Source organism: Mastacembelus armatus, chromosome 17 (assembly GCF_900324485.2).
Source record: "Mastacembelus armatus chromosome 17, fMasArm1.2, whole genome shotgun sequence".
In the NCBI taxonomy this organism is placed as follows: Eukaryota; Metazoa; Chordata; class Actinopteri; order Synbranchiformes; family Mastacembelidae; genus Mastacembelus; species Mastacembelus armatus.
Genome location: NC_046649.1, coordinates 5,193,147 through 5,209,518, shown reverse-complemented (window position 1 = coordinate 5,209,518; position 16,372 = coordinate 5,193,147). Strand labels below are relative to the sequence as shown.

Here is a 16,372-nt window from a genome sequence, read left to right as displayed (position 1 = left end):
GGTTTTCTTATCTTATCTTATTTTATCTTACTCCGGTGCGACTTATAGTCTGGAAAATATGGTACAACATTTTAAGTAATTGAACTGTTTCATGGAAGAAACATATTAAACACAGAATCCAGTTGTCTGAATGTTAAATTTTCACACTTTTTTTATCACGGTACGTTTGAGGTGTCCTGATGATGGCAAAAATGCAGTTCATATTTCTGCCACCAGGTGTTACACAACATAGCATGTTTGTGGATGTGCAAATAGAGAGTTACTGCAGCAGATAAATACATAGAATCTGCTACACCAAGTTTCATGTATCTACTCAAAGATCTATTAAACATGGAGCTCAACACCATAAGTTACTAAAATAGTAAACACCATGTACAGTTTGCTAGAATAAAAACATCTTTGTTAACACTCATTTCACATTCTGACATATCACAGCTGCTGTCAAAACCATATGTTGTCTTTAATTTTATCAGCAAAAGTATTGTCAGCTGGGCTTCATTAAAACACAATATAGCTGAACACAGAGAGGGGAGACCAGAGGTTTAACCAGCGCACACTGCACTATTTTAAATCAGCTCTCCCGAATTACTATTTTATCTTTTTCAGTCACTGAGAGTCATGTTTAAGAAACAGCAGTGTATGACAGACTATTGGTGAAGGTGGTAAAAGTACAAAGCGTAGCACTGTCACATCGACAGCTTAAGTTCGACTCTTGTCCAAGTTACGCTCTGGCAGTAAGACTGGGATCATTTTTTATGTTTTATTCTCGCTTGAGTTAATTGTTTTTACACAGTCAGGTAGATTGACTCATGCACAGCTAACTCAACAGTAAAAAGTGTTTAACAAATTATTATTATTATTTAATTCTCTATGTTACACAGTGTTTTTTCCAAGGTACACAGTAACTTCATTACAGAGAGAAGGCTGACCCATAACAGGTTTAAAGAAAAAGTTACAGATAATCAGAATATACACAAAACAAATAAAATTAATAATAAACTATAAGTGTATAAACACTTATGAAATAAGTGAAAACATTGTATTCAAATTGTTGTCCATTCATATTTGAGGCAGCTAAACTGCACATTTCTAATTTGTATGCTGAAACTATTTTTGCCAATTACATTCGGTAAGCTGAACATTTTCACAGTTTTACGGTCAGTAAGTGCATGTTTGGGTGGGTGTGTGTGAGAGAGTGAAAAAGGGTTGGGAGATGAGGTGTACTGAAATCTTTACGCTCTACAGAAAATTTTCACCTGCAGGACCTTTGCAGACGCAGATCCTGCAGAGAGGGGAAGTAAGTATTTCTCCTGCATGAAAGCACAGTTCTGCTAAACTTTCCCTGTAGCATCTGGATGTTACTGTTGCTGTAGGGAAAAGCAGCGTTATTCATTCAAAAACTACACACATAGACAAAATTTTTGGTACACTTCCTTCAAATAAAGAAAAACAAACAATTGTCACTGAAATAACTTAAAACTGAAAAAAGTAATAATAGGTAAAAATTTACTGAGAATGAAAATCAGACATTGCTTTTGAATTGTGGTTCAACAGAAACATTAGAAAAAATCAGACATGCACAAATGCTGAATAGTTGCGGTGAAAGTGGCAACTTGCCGCAGTAGAGAGTGACACTGAACTGCTACTGCTGCGTGTTGGTAAGGGATCTTAAACGTTTCATTTAATGTATTAACTGGTTAGTTGGTTTAGTCAAATTTCTTGAGGTCAAAGGGGCTTTATTTCTACATATGTTCTACTTTAATTCTTAACTAGCAGCATTATTTATCGATGTCTTTGGTTATATATTTACTTATATTCATATTTACTTGTAACTGGATTTTAGTTTGAAACATATATCAGACAGGCTGTATTGCATGTGCCATCTTTTTTATTTGTTGACTGCACTGATGATCAAAGCCAGCTCAGTGTATTTCAAACATCAAAGTTCAGTTTTGCTGAACAGTAAAGAAAAAGAAAAAAATCTCAACATATCAGGAGACGTGAAACTTGCTGTATGGCATTGAATCTACCAATGTCTAACCAGCTCCCTGAAAAATGACTGCTGGAATGTTGTTTTGCCTTTTGCCTTTGAACCAGTGTCCTTCTTGTGTGTAACACCTCTCTCCAAGCTTGACAAACTGACAGATCAAGGCCAGCCAGTGATAACAGTAGCAAATTAAGATGTGTTGCTTTTTACCAGGGTGATGAAATAAGGCCATCAGGGGGGGAAACTGACAAACCAGTCTGCTGCTCTCAAAACCACATGGACATTCTTTGTGTGGTTCTTTAAGCAAATTTTTAATCCGACAACCTCTTGGGACTTTGTTGTCCTTTTTTTATGGCAGTGACTTTCCTCATGCATGGTGCATGTCCATGCACATAATAACAAGATTCCTCAATCCATCACTTTATTTGCTTTAAGAACCCTCGAAGGCACCTTGTTCATGGGGTGCCATAAATTACTACATCCTAATCTTAAAACAGGGATGAAAAATATTTGTAGCCAGTATCTGACTGTTTGTCCAGTTCCTAACCCTCTCCCACTGGGCTCTGTGAGCCTGCATACAGATTACAGTTTCTCTTTCCCTTGATCTCCCCCCAGCCTGACAGCCTAATAAAACACATGTGGGCAGTGGTACCATTTTTGAAAACTATATCAACAAGCTGCAAGGGACCTGGCAAAACTGCCTATGTTTTTGAGTGTGCCTTTGTTGCTGATTTATTTGCTTGCTTCTATTTTTTTTTTCTTTCCCCAAAACCAGACTTTCCTGAAAATGGTTTACTTTTTCATCAAAGGAGCAGTGTTTTCATAATGTTTTGGAAACTAGTAATGAAGCTCGTGTCTGTTGTGTATTTTAGATTATTTTTAAATTCTTGCATCACTGTGACAAATGAACAACTGTGTGTTTCTGTGGTGCACCAAGGACAGTGAGAAGTTTTTTGTCAACAAATGTTGGTATACATACAAACCTCAGGTCAATGTCATGAAAGTTACAGTGTATCAGCTTAACAGTTCTGCATTTATGCCTTTGATATTTGTGAAAAACAAGGTTAACATTATCTAACTTATGCTGCTATTCGTCATGCATCATTTTCAGGTTTTAGCAGATAGTTGCGAAGATTAATTAGGGTGCCACTCAAAACTGACTAAAGAACCCAGAGTTTTATCAATGAGGCTGCTGTCTGAACAAGAGCAATTATAAAAGAAATGTGGATCTGTAAACTACAAATATTTAATGGTGTTCTTTCTGTTCTCTTGTAATAAATACAAAAAAAATGAACAAGAACAACTGTATTTAAGAAAGAATAATAACAAACAATTGGATAATAGGCTCAAGGTCTCTTTTTTATAACAGATGTATAAAAACATAACAGAAGCACTGAAGCAATTATTTTTAGCTGAACACAAATATTATTGACAAAGGCTTAAAAGCAGATGGCAGAAACAGTTTTGCCATTTCTCTAACAGCCTGTTTTTCTTTTGCACTCTTTCTATTCCCTCCTGCTTTTCTGCTCCTGAGGCAACGTCGACTTCTGTCACCTCAGAGAAACAACATAACAGGAATGAAGGTGAAAAGTAACTAAGTTGTCCCTGAGCTAAACAATATTTGATGGTTTAATACTTGATAACGTAATGTTCTTTCACAATACTCATTATTCAGATCTCAGTGTGTGAAGTTAAAGAAGCCAACTCAAATGTCTCTCCTTTCTTCTTCCCTGTCTTCTCCCGCTGAGGCGATAAAAACACAACCTTTCTTTAGAACTCCGTCTAAGCAGCCAATGTGTTGCCATGGAAATGATTCAGTAGCATCTATATGCTTGGCACACTCTTTTTCTGCCTGGCTTCTATCTATATCTTTTTGCTTTTCCTCTAATTTCTCCTGTTGTGTTCTCCTCCACTCCTCCTGGCTTTTGCCTCTCACAAACAACAAAACCATCCTTGATCTCCACTTGATGTTAATCACAGATTTACCTTCAACAAATGCAGCACGGGACAACAAAGGAAGTGCGGCTTGTGTGATGATTCAAGGCACATAGGCAGATGAGCCAGAAGCCCAGTGAGCATAACTAGCAGATTTTTTGGTGAACTTTTTTTTTAGCAAGATCAAATGCTGTGAAGGACCAGAGAGGAGAGAGCCCTGAAAAAAAAGGAAAAAATGGAAGATCTCTGCGCTAGTGTCAACTGCAACTGCAGCAATAAAATTAGCACATTCTCATTAAGGACTGATCAAATAAAATAAATTATTCAGTGAAATGTTAAACATCCAGACAGTGGTTTCAGAAAGCATTTTGATCACTCTGTCAGAGTGGCCATTGTGTGCTTGGTCACAAACAAGCATCTTGTCCAGGTACTCCCTTTGGCCAGGTGTCCAATTCTAGGAGAAGTGCAGGTGGTTCTAACGTTCTGCTGTTTCACAGTTACTGAGGCCACTGTTCTTCAGGAAACACTCACAGTTTTAGAAATCATTTTATACCCTTTTCCTGATCTATGCCTCACCACAGTTTTATCGCAGTGGTCTAGTGAAGTCACAGAGGTCAACAGAGCATTTTTGGAGAGTTCTTTGTTTTAACAAGCAGTGGGAATTTTGTGAATTTATTTACACTGGTGTGTGTCCAATTAATCTAGTTTGCCACATCAAACAGTCTGCATGCTGTTGTAAATGAAATATTTAGATTGTTGATTTTTAATACATTGTAAAAAAATCCTTAAAACCTGTGTTGACAAAAATGATAAATCATAGGTTAGCCTGTGAGTGAAATCTGAGGGGCAAAAGTTGCTTAAACCTACAACATAATTAAGTGTGCAAAAAGTGAAGTGGCTTGAATACTTTCTGTAAACCACTGTACTTGTACATCAAATACAAACATATCCAGTTGAACATAAATTAGATTTTCCTTAATACATATAGTCCTTGGGCTCAGACACGGCTGCACTCAGCACCACAGTATTAGTCTGGTCTATAGCTGCATGTGAATCTGCCTGTAGGGCTGCAAATCAGTTACTCTTTATATTCTTGTATCTCTGATAATTTATTGTACTTTGTACAAACTCATGTGAAACATCATCAAAAGTTTTAGCTAGCTTATTTTGAAAGAACATACTCCTGACAGTCCACGCAGTCCTCTATGTACAATAACACTGGGAATGGCAAGCCAGATTACATCAAAACAGTTTCTTGTTATTTTTTAATGTAGAGTTGTTGGACTGTAAATTGAAAGAAAGTACAACTCAGAACACCGGTATTTTTTTATTTACTAACAAAAATTGTCAATATGTAATTGCAGTAAATATCAGAATGGAACTGGGAAAGTCGATAACTTGCTGTTTAAGAATCTGAGCCCAGTCTCACATTATTACCTTGATCATGTGAAAGTCACATTTTTTATGTGCATATAAAAGATTCTCCTACTTAAGGAATTTATGCCAATATCAAAGAGGTAATAGTAACAAACATAAAGGTTTATGTGTACAGTATGTGTCTGGATATAACTCCACCAACTGAGTCCTGAAAATAGTCCAAAACACCAAAAGCAAGTGACCTGCTCCAAACAGACAGGGGAACTGTGACAGCTTAACTCTTGCTTCACACGTCCGTCAGTTTCATATTCAACTAGAAATCATGGATGTTATCTCTGCTGAAGACTAGAAACACCAGATTCTTCATGGGCCAGTTAATTTCCACCTTTAATAGGGACTTGGGTTAAGTCTCTACCGTTCAGCTACCAAATGTTAATATATTCAGCACGGACTCCTTAATGACTCCTGATCGCTTGTAAATGGTATTCAGTAAATCACTTTGTTCTATTATGATAAATGCAGAAAAGTTCCAAAAGTTAAATGAACAGATTTCCTTCAACGAGTAGGAGTATTGACTTTTCCCACTACCATCTCCACACTGCATATAAGCTTTTGGTATTAAAAAAAGAGTTTAGATCAGATTATGTTTTTGCAATAATTCAGATCCTATGTTCTGGTTAACAACAACATAAAACAACTTAATTATCTGTGCTCCTTCATTCTGCATACAGTGCAGGCAAGGAGTGAAGTCAGCAGAATAAGAATTGCTGTAGTTGTGCTGTGCTGTACCTATAAGATTTAATAAAGTTACCACATCAAGCATAATGTCCTACAATAGCCCTAAGGTGATACATTTAGCATAGGCTGCTAACATCAATAAACGAATGGCACATTAATTTTGAGACATTAATATAACAATTTTTGCTGAGGGGTTGAACCCAAAGAGTGTTCTTCATTAGTCTGTTTGTTTGACAGGTGATACAATACAATGTACAAAGTATTGCAATGCTAGACCTTAAGTGCAAAATACTTTTAAAGCTGAATATGCAAGTTTTTTTGAGATGTTCTTCTCATGATTTTGCACATCACAGTTCTTAACAAAACATTTGTTGATTATCTCTTTGCATATAGTTTAAGTGACCAAACCATATCAATGGTTTGCATATTTAGTACACTACAATATGACATGATAGTGTCACAAATGTGACTACACACACACATTGTATGTACTGTAGGTGGGAACTTGGCAAACAGCAATACTGCAGGTAAAGGCATCATGTGAGGTGAAAAAGATAGATGCTACTTTAAACAGTCAACAGGAAATGAGTTATTGTAGTTTAGCAATGTTTCTTTGGCCTGTTCATCAACTCAGTCAGCACTTGGAAGAAATTAACGTACTGTACATTAAAACACTTGTCTGACTGTTCATTTTCAGGGCTTCAAATCCTGACACATAAAACACTGGATTTCCCCACAGGAGAAAGGTATTCGATTCCAGTGTGAAATGTTGTGTTTTAATCGATAAGCAAATCAACACAGAGACATTTAGGTTTAACACTTCCAAAGAACATAATTTGAGCCTATAAAACTGTTTAGTTTTTTTTTTTTTTTTTTTTTTTTTTAAGCTCCAGAACTTGCCTGAAAATCATTTCAGATTTTGTTCAGCGTGAGAGTATCTAATGTCCGTATATCACCGAGTATATTGAAAACAGGAACTGTTAATAACTAATTTATGAAAATGGCCATCGTGCCACCCTGTCCAGACTTGTAACTATTCATAGGATGGGCCAAGATATAACTTACATAAACACAATTTAGTCAGCATAAAAATCCAGCTAATAAATGAGTAGTGTGCTCAGTAAAGTGTCTCTGACACTCTACATGTACATGACAGGAGTATATATACCCAGTTCTAATTGCTCAGGATGGAGCAACACAGACTATTGTTTCACACACCGGGGTTTTACCCATGCAGAAATTTCTTCTCAGTAGTTGAAATTGCTATTATTAAGCTGAGTTGTGGACTTCTTCCCACAAATTATTGTTGTTGTTGATTTTCCAACCAATTCCAGTACTGCAGCATAGCATGTGTTTTTACTGCATCTTCCATAGATGAATACTGTTACAAGTTAAGGGAAGTGTGAGCAATAACAAATGCTTATAATCACTTTGGGTGATTAAACTGGACAAGCATTAGAGAGCAATTATTAAATGACAGTTCACAAAGTGGTTTTTCTTGCCCATGTATTTTTTTTCTTTGATACTATTCACTTTAGTCGCAGGTCAGAGAGCAGCTGGTCAGTATTGATTTAAGCAGGAAAGGAACATTGTGGAGGAGTGGAGGATCATGTTCCTGGGATGCACTTTCATTCAAGCTGAGACATGGGATGCTTTTTAATTAATAACTGATTTCTATATCCATCTGTATGCTTGGCTGCAGTCAAGCACCTAATTGGAGTTGGTGTCCATAAGTTACTGTCAATAACTGGTGTTCATGTTCAGACCAGAAAAGACTACTTAATTAATTAATCTCAGTTCATCTACTCAAATGTTGCAGATATTTTTGCAAATAAAATGAATATCCCTGGGCTCTAGATTGTGGGTTATGCAAAATGCATTTTTTTTCTTAAGACTACACCTTGGAAATAAAAAAAAAAAAAAATGTTTTGTCTCCACTTTGTTAAGTGGAGTCAAGTGTCCCAGACTACAAGGACAACTAACATAATTTTCAACAATAGTTAATGCTGTAGTGTGTAGTATAAATGTTAAAACAATTATTAAAAATGTATTAAACAATTTGCTGTTGTCTGGTTATAATGCTTTTTGCCTACCAGGGTTTTTTCAATTACATATCCAAAGCAGAAAGGCTGTGCTTTTCATTACTGTACCAACAACAGCTCCAAATCACAATAAAGTCATCTCAAGGCACTTTACATGGGAACCCAAGAAGCAATAACAGGCCACTGAGTGAGTGATAACAGTCCAATCGGGTGTATTAATTGAATAAGAAAACTATTTGCAAATGAATTAATAAATCAACTTTATTCAGCAGCTACACTATAATTCTGGTTTGTAGTGTTACAGCTTTCCAGTCACTGCCCAATTTAAATACCTGGATAAATAATACTTTCATATTCACATTATAGGAAAAGTCAATCACATTTTACTACATAACAAGGTGAAACTATTCACAGCGCTAGCTGTTCTGCTAGCTTTTCAGTACTTGTGAAATACTGGCACAGGATTAAGAAAATCACCCTGCACCTACTACTCAAAGGTGACATGTAAATTACCAGCACTACGGGAATTTAATGCCCATTTTGCAACAATATAAGAAGTTCGATGGCTCAGATCCGAATCATACCAGCCAAATTATTGTTCCGGAAAGTTGATTTGAATGGGAGGCCGTTAAGAGCTGACTTCCCTCCAAGCATCCGGCCCAGATGTGCAAATCACTGCCAGAGCAAATACAGCTTGAGTCTCTCCCAGAAGGCAATTTTATTACCTCACCTCACACACAATTTATGATACAACACCAAAAGGGTAAATTTCTAATAACGTATCTGGGCTTCTCTGACACTAACGAGTGGCTGCAGTCATGCGGCTGAAATTTACTGTCAATCACACAATCCCCTCATTTCCAATTGCTTTTTAGATGCTTCACAGAGAGGCAATTTGGCGAGAAAAATGTAAGCCATTGTACGAGGTGGAAAAAGTGCTATTTAAATTGTGCTCAGTAAGACACACACCAGCACTGATTTAGAGCAGATACCAGATTTTTGTTATTTCAAAATTGTTAATGGGCTATGTAAAATAAAAGCATCTTAGCATGTCTCATAACAAAATTCTTTTTTTTTTCTTTCCGAGAATGAGGAATACAGCTTTGAGGTTTCACCTTTAACAAGAACATTGAGACTATACCTTAAAAATATCTAGAGCCTCTCTAGCGTCTTCAAAAACTCAATAATTACTGGGGATTAGCTGAGGATAAGTTGTGCTGATGAGACACAGATGAGGATGGGGGGACTGTGGGTACCAGCAGGATTCACTGCTGCTACTATGATAAGCTGCAGTACTGTGTATTAAACTGATTTAAAGTGGTAAGGGTGTTAAGTCAAAACCTGCATGTGTTTTGTATCTAAAGCTAAACCATTAAACACTATCTGGCTGTAGGCTTGAAAAGTGGCTTTATTTATGTCACTTATAGTATACTCTAGTGGAGATTAAACCTCCGACAAGATTCCTAAAGCATAACCTACCAATACTCAAGTCCTTTTTTTTTCCAAAATAGCACTGAATGATCTACTTTATGATAGGCAGAATTGGTTTGAGATCTTTCATTGGATATTTTGATGCTTTTGTCACCTTTTAGAATTTAAATGGAAACAAGGGAATAAAATGTAAAATGCAAGTGTTGCTAAGCTACAAAACATTATAGTAAGGATGAAGCACTGATTTATCCTGAGGAAAAACTATAATTTTTCCTTAAAATAAGGTACAACACAAATGTTACAGCAAGGGCTCTGCAGCCAGCATGACAGGTCTGGGGGGATATCGTTAGCACCATACTCTGAATTTGGTTACCAAGCCCCATTAATATGTTTAGGACCACTGTCCTCCCGACAGGACATTTAGCATATTTCACAACACTGAGCCCGATGCACAAGTATAACTGCAGTTAAACCTCTGTCAATATGGACATGCTACACATCATCTGAAAGCTTAGAATCTCCACGTTTCAGGGGGGCTGTGTGCCCGACCATGAACATGGTGACACAGTTCAACTCCTGGACCAGTCACCTTGTACTGCATGTCTTCACTTGCTCTCCTTTCCACATTTCCTGTCATCTCTCCGCTGTCCTCTATAAAGGTAAACACTGCCCAAAAATAATTTTAAAAAAAGACTCTCCATAGTTCGCTTTACAGCCAAAATGAGCATCGAAGCATAATAATATGAGATTTACCAGCATGATACACTGTAAGAAATAGCGGCTCCCTACCTTTGAAGCAGTCCTGAAGTCATATTATAAGTCCAGTTTTCCATTATTTATATGCTTTTAGTCTACTGATAAAAATACCAAACATGTTTTCGGTAAAAGTATTCCAGGTGGCAAAAATCTTCAGGTGAAAAACTATTTTTCAATTTCAATTTCAAAAATTTTGTTAATCCAGCAGAACAGCAACATCTTCAGTGTTTCAGCAATTTTTTTCTAATACTTCCACGGTATGTGTTGGATATGTTTGTTTTGCTTATTTTGTTGACTACACAACAAAAGGGTCCCTGTTATTGTCTGATTACGTACTCCTGAAGAGGATAATATCTAGCAAGCTTAAAGAAAGAGCAGATGAACAAAGGTCTGTTAGAAGATGTGAATGCAGCATTGCAAACAATCCCTATGGCTACCAACAATCTGATACACACCACAACAGCCTATGCCATTTAGGATGAATACATGTATCACTGAAGCCTTATTGAACAGGGCATTTAATACTAAAAACAGTTTTGGTGGCACATCATTATAATTCAACATTACATTTTCTTAACTGGCCAGAGACTTGGCAACTATCTAGTTAGCCTCATTCATGCCACAACATGAAGATATATGTTGTCAAGATATGTATGTCTGTATTCTCTCTTTAGTGATGTTCACTTCACCTACATACTGTTTATACACAGAGACTGAGATGCCAGCACCTGGCAGAATGTTCAGCACACAATGTATATTTGTGAAGGGACCAAAGCTATGCCAAGAAGAACGATGTACCACATTAATCATTACTAGGTAGTGTCTGAATCAAACCACCATGGAATGGTCCACTGTGAGATGGTGGCAACTGGATCCTTAACACCACAGAGGAAAGTGTTTAGTGCTTACACAGACAACAAGGAGAATGTATTTTATCGAAGTACTGCCAATACACGGGTTTTACTAATGAATACAGCCACAGAACAGTAACACAACTGGCTTTTGTTTCCTGAGAAGACATTACATAGAGCAAGTCAAGGTTCTTGTTTATTATTCAATGCTGGCACCTTGTATTTTACAAAGGGAGTTTTGTAAAACAGTAAAGAAAATCAACACCAACAAAGTAAAAAAAAATAAATAAATAACAGGCTGCAGCTGCTCCAGTGTTTGTATTTGGCTAGCAGGGATGCTACTTGCACCACGAATGCAGAATTGTGTTGGGCTCCCTGGTGTGAATTTTCATTAAAAGTTTTCTGTCCCAGAGAAGAATGCCACATAAGGAAATGTCACAGAAATTCAGAGTCATTAATATGCTGCACCAGTCCTGAGGGATCTATTGTGCTGTGCATTTGCCTCAGCTTATTTCCCTCCACCTGATAATGAATTAACTCTTGTCTAAATTAGGCCTTTAAATAAACTATTCAGACTCATCACAGAGCCACCATAGTCTCCCAGTGTAGTAATACGGCCACCATCATTAGTGACCTTCATACTGTAGGACTAGATAAGATAGGGACAGGCTTTGTTCCATTGTGCCTCTGGTTTCTTCAGTACTGGTACTTATGGAGCACCAAACTAAATCTGTTCATAACATCAAATTTTTAGGTATTGAAATAATGCTGAGAAGATTCCTCAACAATTAATCCACAACCACAGTGTTCTTCAGTGAATTTACAGCTGCAAACAAACAGAATTCATGAGCATTGCTACTTTTGAATGTTTTATGTGATACAAAACTCGATATATTGGATTTTGGACTGTAGAACAATCAGAAAAATCAATTTGCAGATATCACTCTGGGCTTTTAGAAGAATGTTATGGGAATGTTTTCTTTATTAATAGATTAATCATTAATCATTAATGGATAATGAAATGTTTTGTAGTTCTAGTTATCATCTAAAAATATTTGTATTCTGGTTAAAGCATCTCAAATATGAGAATTTACTGCTAGTCTGTGTTCCACATCTAAATCACTGTCAACATAAAACTAAAAAACAATCTGATAGCCAAAAAAAAAAAAATTACAAGCACCATTGCAGCAGCTTTAGTGATTTCTCCTCATGTCTCATATGGTAACATTACAGTTTTAGTGAGAAAGTCAGTATGGCTTTGATTTTACTTGGTTTGCACTGGACAAGGTGGGCTTTAAGTTCTACTTCATAATGACTTTCACCTCACTGCACATATTGCTTCTCAGAGCCTGATAATTTGTCAACCTGTTGAGTTCAGCTTTCATCATGTCTTAATGCTGTCTGTATAAGCAGAGGTAAACCCTTGTGAATTCTTATGATAATATTGCATGTTTACTAGAGAGCCTTGTCGCTCTATCATCGAGGACCTGCGAGCCATTGGCATTTCATGGGATGAAGCCGAAACCACCGCGGCCGATCGACCCCGTTGGAAGAGGAGGACCCAAGTCTAAGAAAGACTAGAGACTCAAATATCCACAGGGGGTTTGGGAGTTTAAGATGCTGGACATGTAATCAGTTCAGGTAAAGCCAGAGACCTTTTCTGTATGTCAATTCACTTTCTCGCTCCCTCCTTGTTTCTGGTCATCTTGTGAGCTACGTGACAAAGGTACAACCTAACGAATACTTGGGGAAAGACAAACTCTCCACACAAATTAAACAGCACTATGAATGAAAGTCTGCAAATCATCTCTGTCTGCCATGCCAATGTTTAAGAGTAAGCTGCCCCCTCAAATGAACAACTACCTGACTAGTGTTAAGGTCTTCTCAAGCCTGTAAGTGTGGTTGTCTTTTTTAACTTTTAATACCCAGCATGTTCTGTAACAACATTCAAACTTAGGTCTGTTTTTTTTTCAGTCACCTAGTACACACTGCATATAGAAGTGTGACACATCCAAAGCCACCACAAAAACCACAACGAGCCTGTAAAGCTTACACATAAAAAGTGGAGTGGAAACGCCTTAGCGTGTCAGAGCAGGCCCTCACAGCTGCAGCGGCTCTAACTGGTCCTGAGGACTTTCAGCACCACGGACAGCACCACACCTGCTGCCAAACTCACTGCCGTCCAAAACAACACAGAAAGTTGAACTCCAGTGTGACTTTCTACTGGAGCAAGGAGCTTCCACCACACGTAACTCTCCGCACCACGTGTGTAACCCAGGGAGAATGTGTAATAAAAGTCTTGTAGAAACATCTTGTGTGTGCAAGCGCACAGAAGACCAGATCATATTAGCACTGGATGCTATGCGGCCTGTTATGGCAATAAAAGCGCTGAGTGTTTGTTTAGCCCACCAGCGTGTTGTCACTGACAGGCTGTAAGCTAATGAACAGTGTGCGATATGTAGGTGCAGGCTGTGTGTGGCTGTTATAAGTTAAGCCCAAACAGAAGGACATGGCATGTAGCCAGGCCCGAGCTAAGAGACAGCTGCTCCGGTGTAACAAAAAAGAGAGAGGGCTTTAATCTGCTCAGTTACCGCCGAACGATCCGCGTCCAAACAGTCGCGTTTCAGAAACTCACCTAAGACGAAAAAGGGGAGCTCGGTGTTTTCCAGGTCGTCCACCACCACGACGTCTCCGGGAAAATCGTTTCTAACGGAGAACAGCAGCTTGGGCTCGGAGGCCGACGGACTGTGCATGATGCTCAGGTCGTTTTCCCTCAGAAACGGCAGCGCGGACACGGTGACGCTCTTCATCTTGCACTCGGTGTCCTGGCTCTGGTCCTCGTCCCCGTTTAGACATCGGACATTAGTCGTTTGGACGGTCAGGAGGACCCATGCGAGCCCCAGCAGCAGCGGTTTCGGCCCCATGTTGATGCTCGACATCTCCGTCGCTCCTTTTCCTCTCCCCCACCTCCTCGCTGTTTCTCTGGCGGCTCCTTCGGTGTGTGAGCGCGGCGCAGCGGAGCGGGGGAAAGGGAATGTGAGTCGCCGGCGGGCACTCACAGTGTGGGAAACAAACGCCTCTTCTTTCTCACGCAAGATCAATGATTTGTTGTAGAAAATATTATTTATTTAGAACACCGAATTAGTGTGTGGTGGTGGGGGGGGGGGGGGGGTGTTTTTAATGACTCTGACCTCTTAACTGTAATTGATCCTGTCCAAATGGCTCCATAATGGCTAAGTATAGATTACCAAAAGAACATGCACCCACAGTGCCCTGGAGGTCCCATCACCGAAAACATCATTATTTTCATTTAATTGCACATTTGACCTCATACAAATTTGTATATCATCTAACACCACTAAGCACCTTTAGTTTATCTGAGCCCTGAAAGTGTGCACACTTGACTGGCTGCATGCATAACTGCCTAACTGATGGTATAGATGCACAAGTTGAATTTCAAAGTTCATTATCACTGTCTTCAATGTCAACACGCCAGATATAAAGGGCAGAAAACTTTAAAGAGGACAAGAGAGAAAAAAAGAAAAGAAAAAAAACAAAACAATCAACAGCTATTTCCCACAGTGAGCCAGCTTGTAACTACTACTAATGACCAGGAAGCTTAGGATGAATGTATTTGTGATCCTCCTGCACCAGGTGTGAATTTACCCTTGCTTCTACAACTTGACAGTGCTCAGTCACTCAACTGATAACGCATATCCATTTTCACTGTCACTGCTGGAACAGGAAAACCTGAATAATAACAAAAAACATTATTATTCCCAATCACAGTTTGCTAATCAACTAAACTTATCGAGCTATTAACACATAAAACTGAGATAAATAATGCAAAGGAATGGTAACAGAAACATTCAAAGTTAAATTTATGACTGAATCAAAAGATACTAATATTGGGGAAAAGAGCTACAGCTACAATGCTTACATTTTGGTTACCTATTGATATGAATCAAAAATATGAATCTTTATAATAAACTACTTACTCACAAGGGCAACTGATGTCAGAGAATAGCTCTAATTAGGTAACATAATTAAACACACAGTAGGTGTCCAGGGCCAAATGGTAAATACGAACAGACGCAAGTGCGACAAACAGTTCATAATTCAAACCAGATTAAAAATTTTAATAACAGCTTAAGATAGATGGACAACAGAGAGATGTACAGTATAGCTCTGCTGCTGATAGGGCATTGTCTTCGTCAGTGGGGATGAAGAACACAATATGCTTTGTATTTTCTCCATTATTTGCACTCGTGAAGAAAAAGATCTACAAATTAGTAAAGATGACTATCATAAGGATACAGCTTGGTCTTAATAATGACTACAATAAGTACCATGCATCAACAATAGCAGATCTTTATTAGTAGTCAAGATTGATGGTAGCAGGAGGAAGCATGCAATGAATGGATGAAGCCAAGTCATATATAGCTGTACATAAAGCTGAGTTTTGTAAAACGATTAACTGTCCAATCTTGTGGCTCTCCATGTCCCAGATGTGACTGGTGTTCTTATTGGTTTAAACACTTAAATGTCAGGCAGTAGCACCCACAGCTGAACGCACGCAATGTTCTTTATATATGGAGGAGATGGTAATATAAACTTCCAACTTTCTTGCTATAAATACTAATGATAGAGATTGGAGTTTTGCTTTATACATCTATCATGTCACCCGCGTGAAAATAGTATTTTGAATCATGTGGTCTAAAGGTAAGATCAATATTTTTGCCCAAACATAAAGAGCAAAGTAAGTTTGCTGTTATAAAAAAGTGTGTTTCTGAAATGCATTTTGCTTTGAATTATTATTAATCAATGCTTTGAATGCATGAAACATACATCTTGAAGGCTGCATGATTTCTTGCTAGCTGCCTTCACATTACTTACTGCTGTTGGTACATCACTGCATTTCAAGAAACCAACAGTGAAAGAGTTCTTGCACATGCATCTGCACTTGTACACATTTATGATTTCACCCATATTAAAACTGCATATTTTACTAATAAAATTAGATGCTGACATAATGAGGATCCACTCTTAAATACATTGCTCAGGATCCATAACACTCACTTTTCACTAAAACTCAGGATATTAACTCTCCTTTGCTTCTGTTTTACTCTCTATCTAGCTGTTTAATGTCTATAAAACCTCCACTATGTTCACCAGCAGGTTCCAAAATTTCTTAACAATTTGCAGAAATGCCTTTATGGAAACTACAGTCAAATATTTTTTGTTCATCACTACAA

General features: G+C 37.9%; 1 protein-coding gene across 1 annotated transcript in view; it reads right to left on the bottom strand.

The window, feature by feature from the left end:
• Positions 1-14,056, bottom strand: part of astn1 (astrotactin 1) — a 377,251-nt gene extending 363,195 nt beyond the window's left edge. Inside the window, exon 1 of the mRNA XM_026312724.1 lies at positions 13,753-14,056. Coding sequence (XP_026168509.1) covers positions 13,753-14,056 — 304 coding nt within the window. The remainder of the gene's footprint in view (positions 1-13,752) is intronic.
• Positions 14,057-16,372: the final 2,316 nt, after the last annotated feature.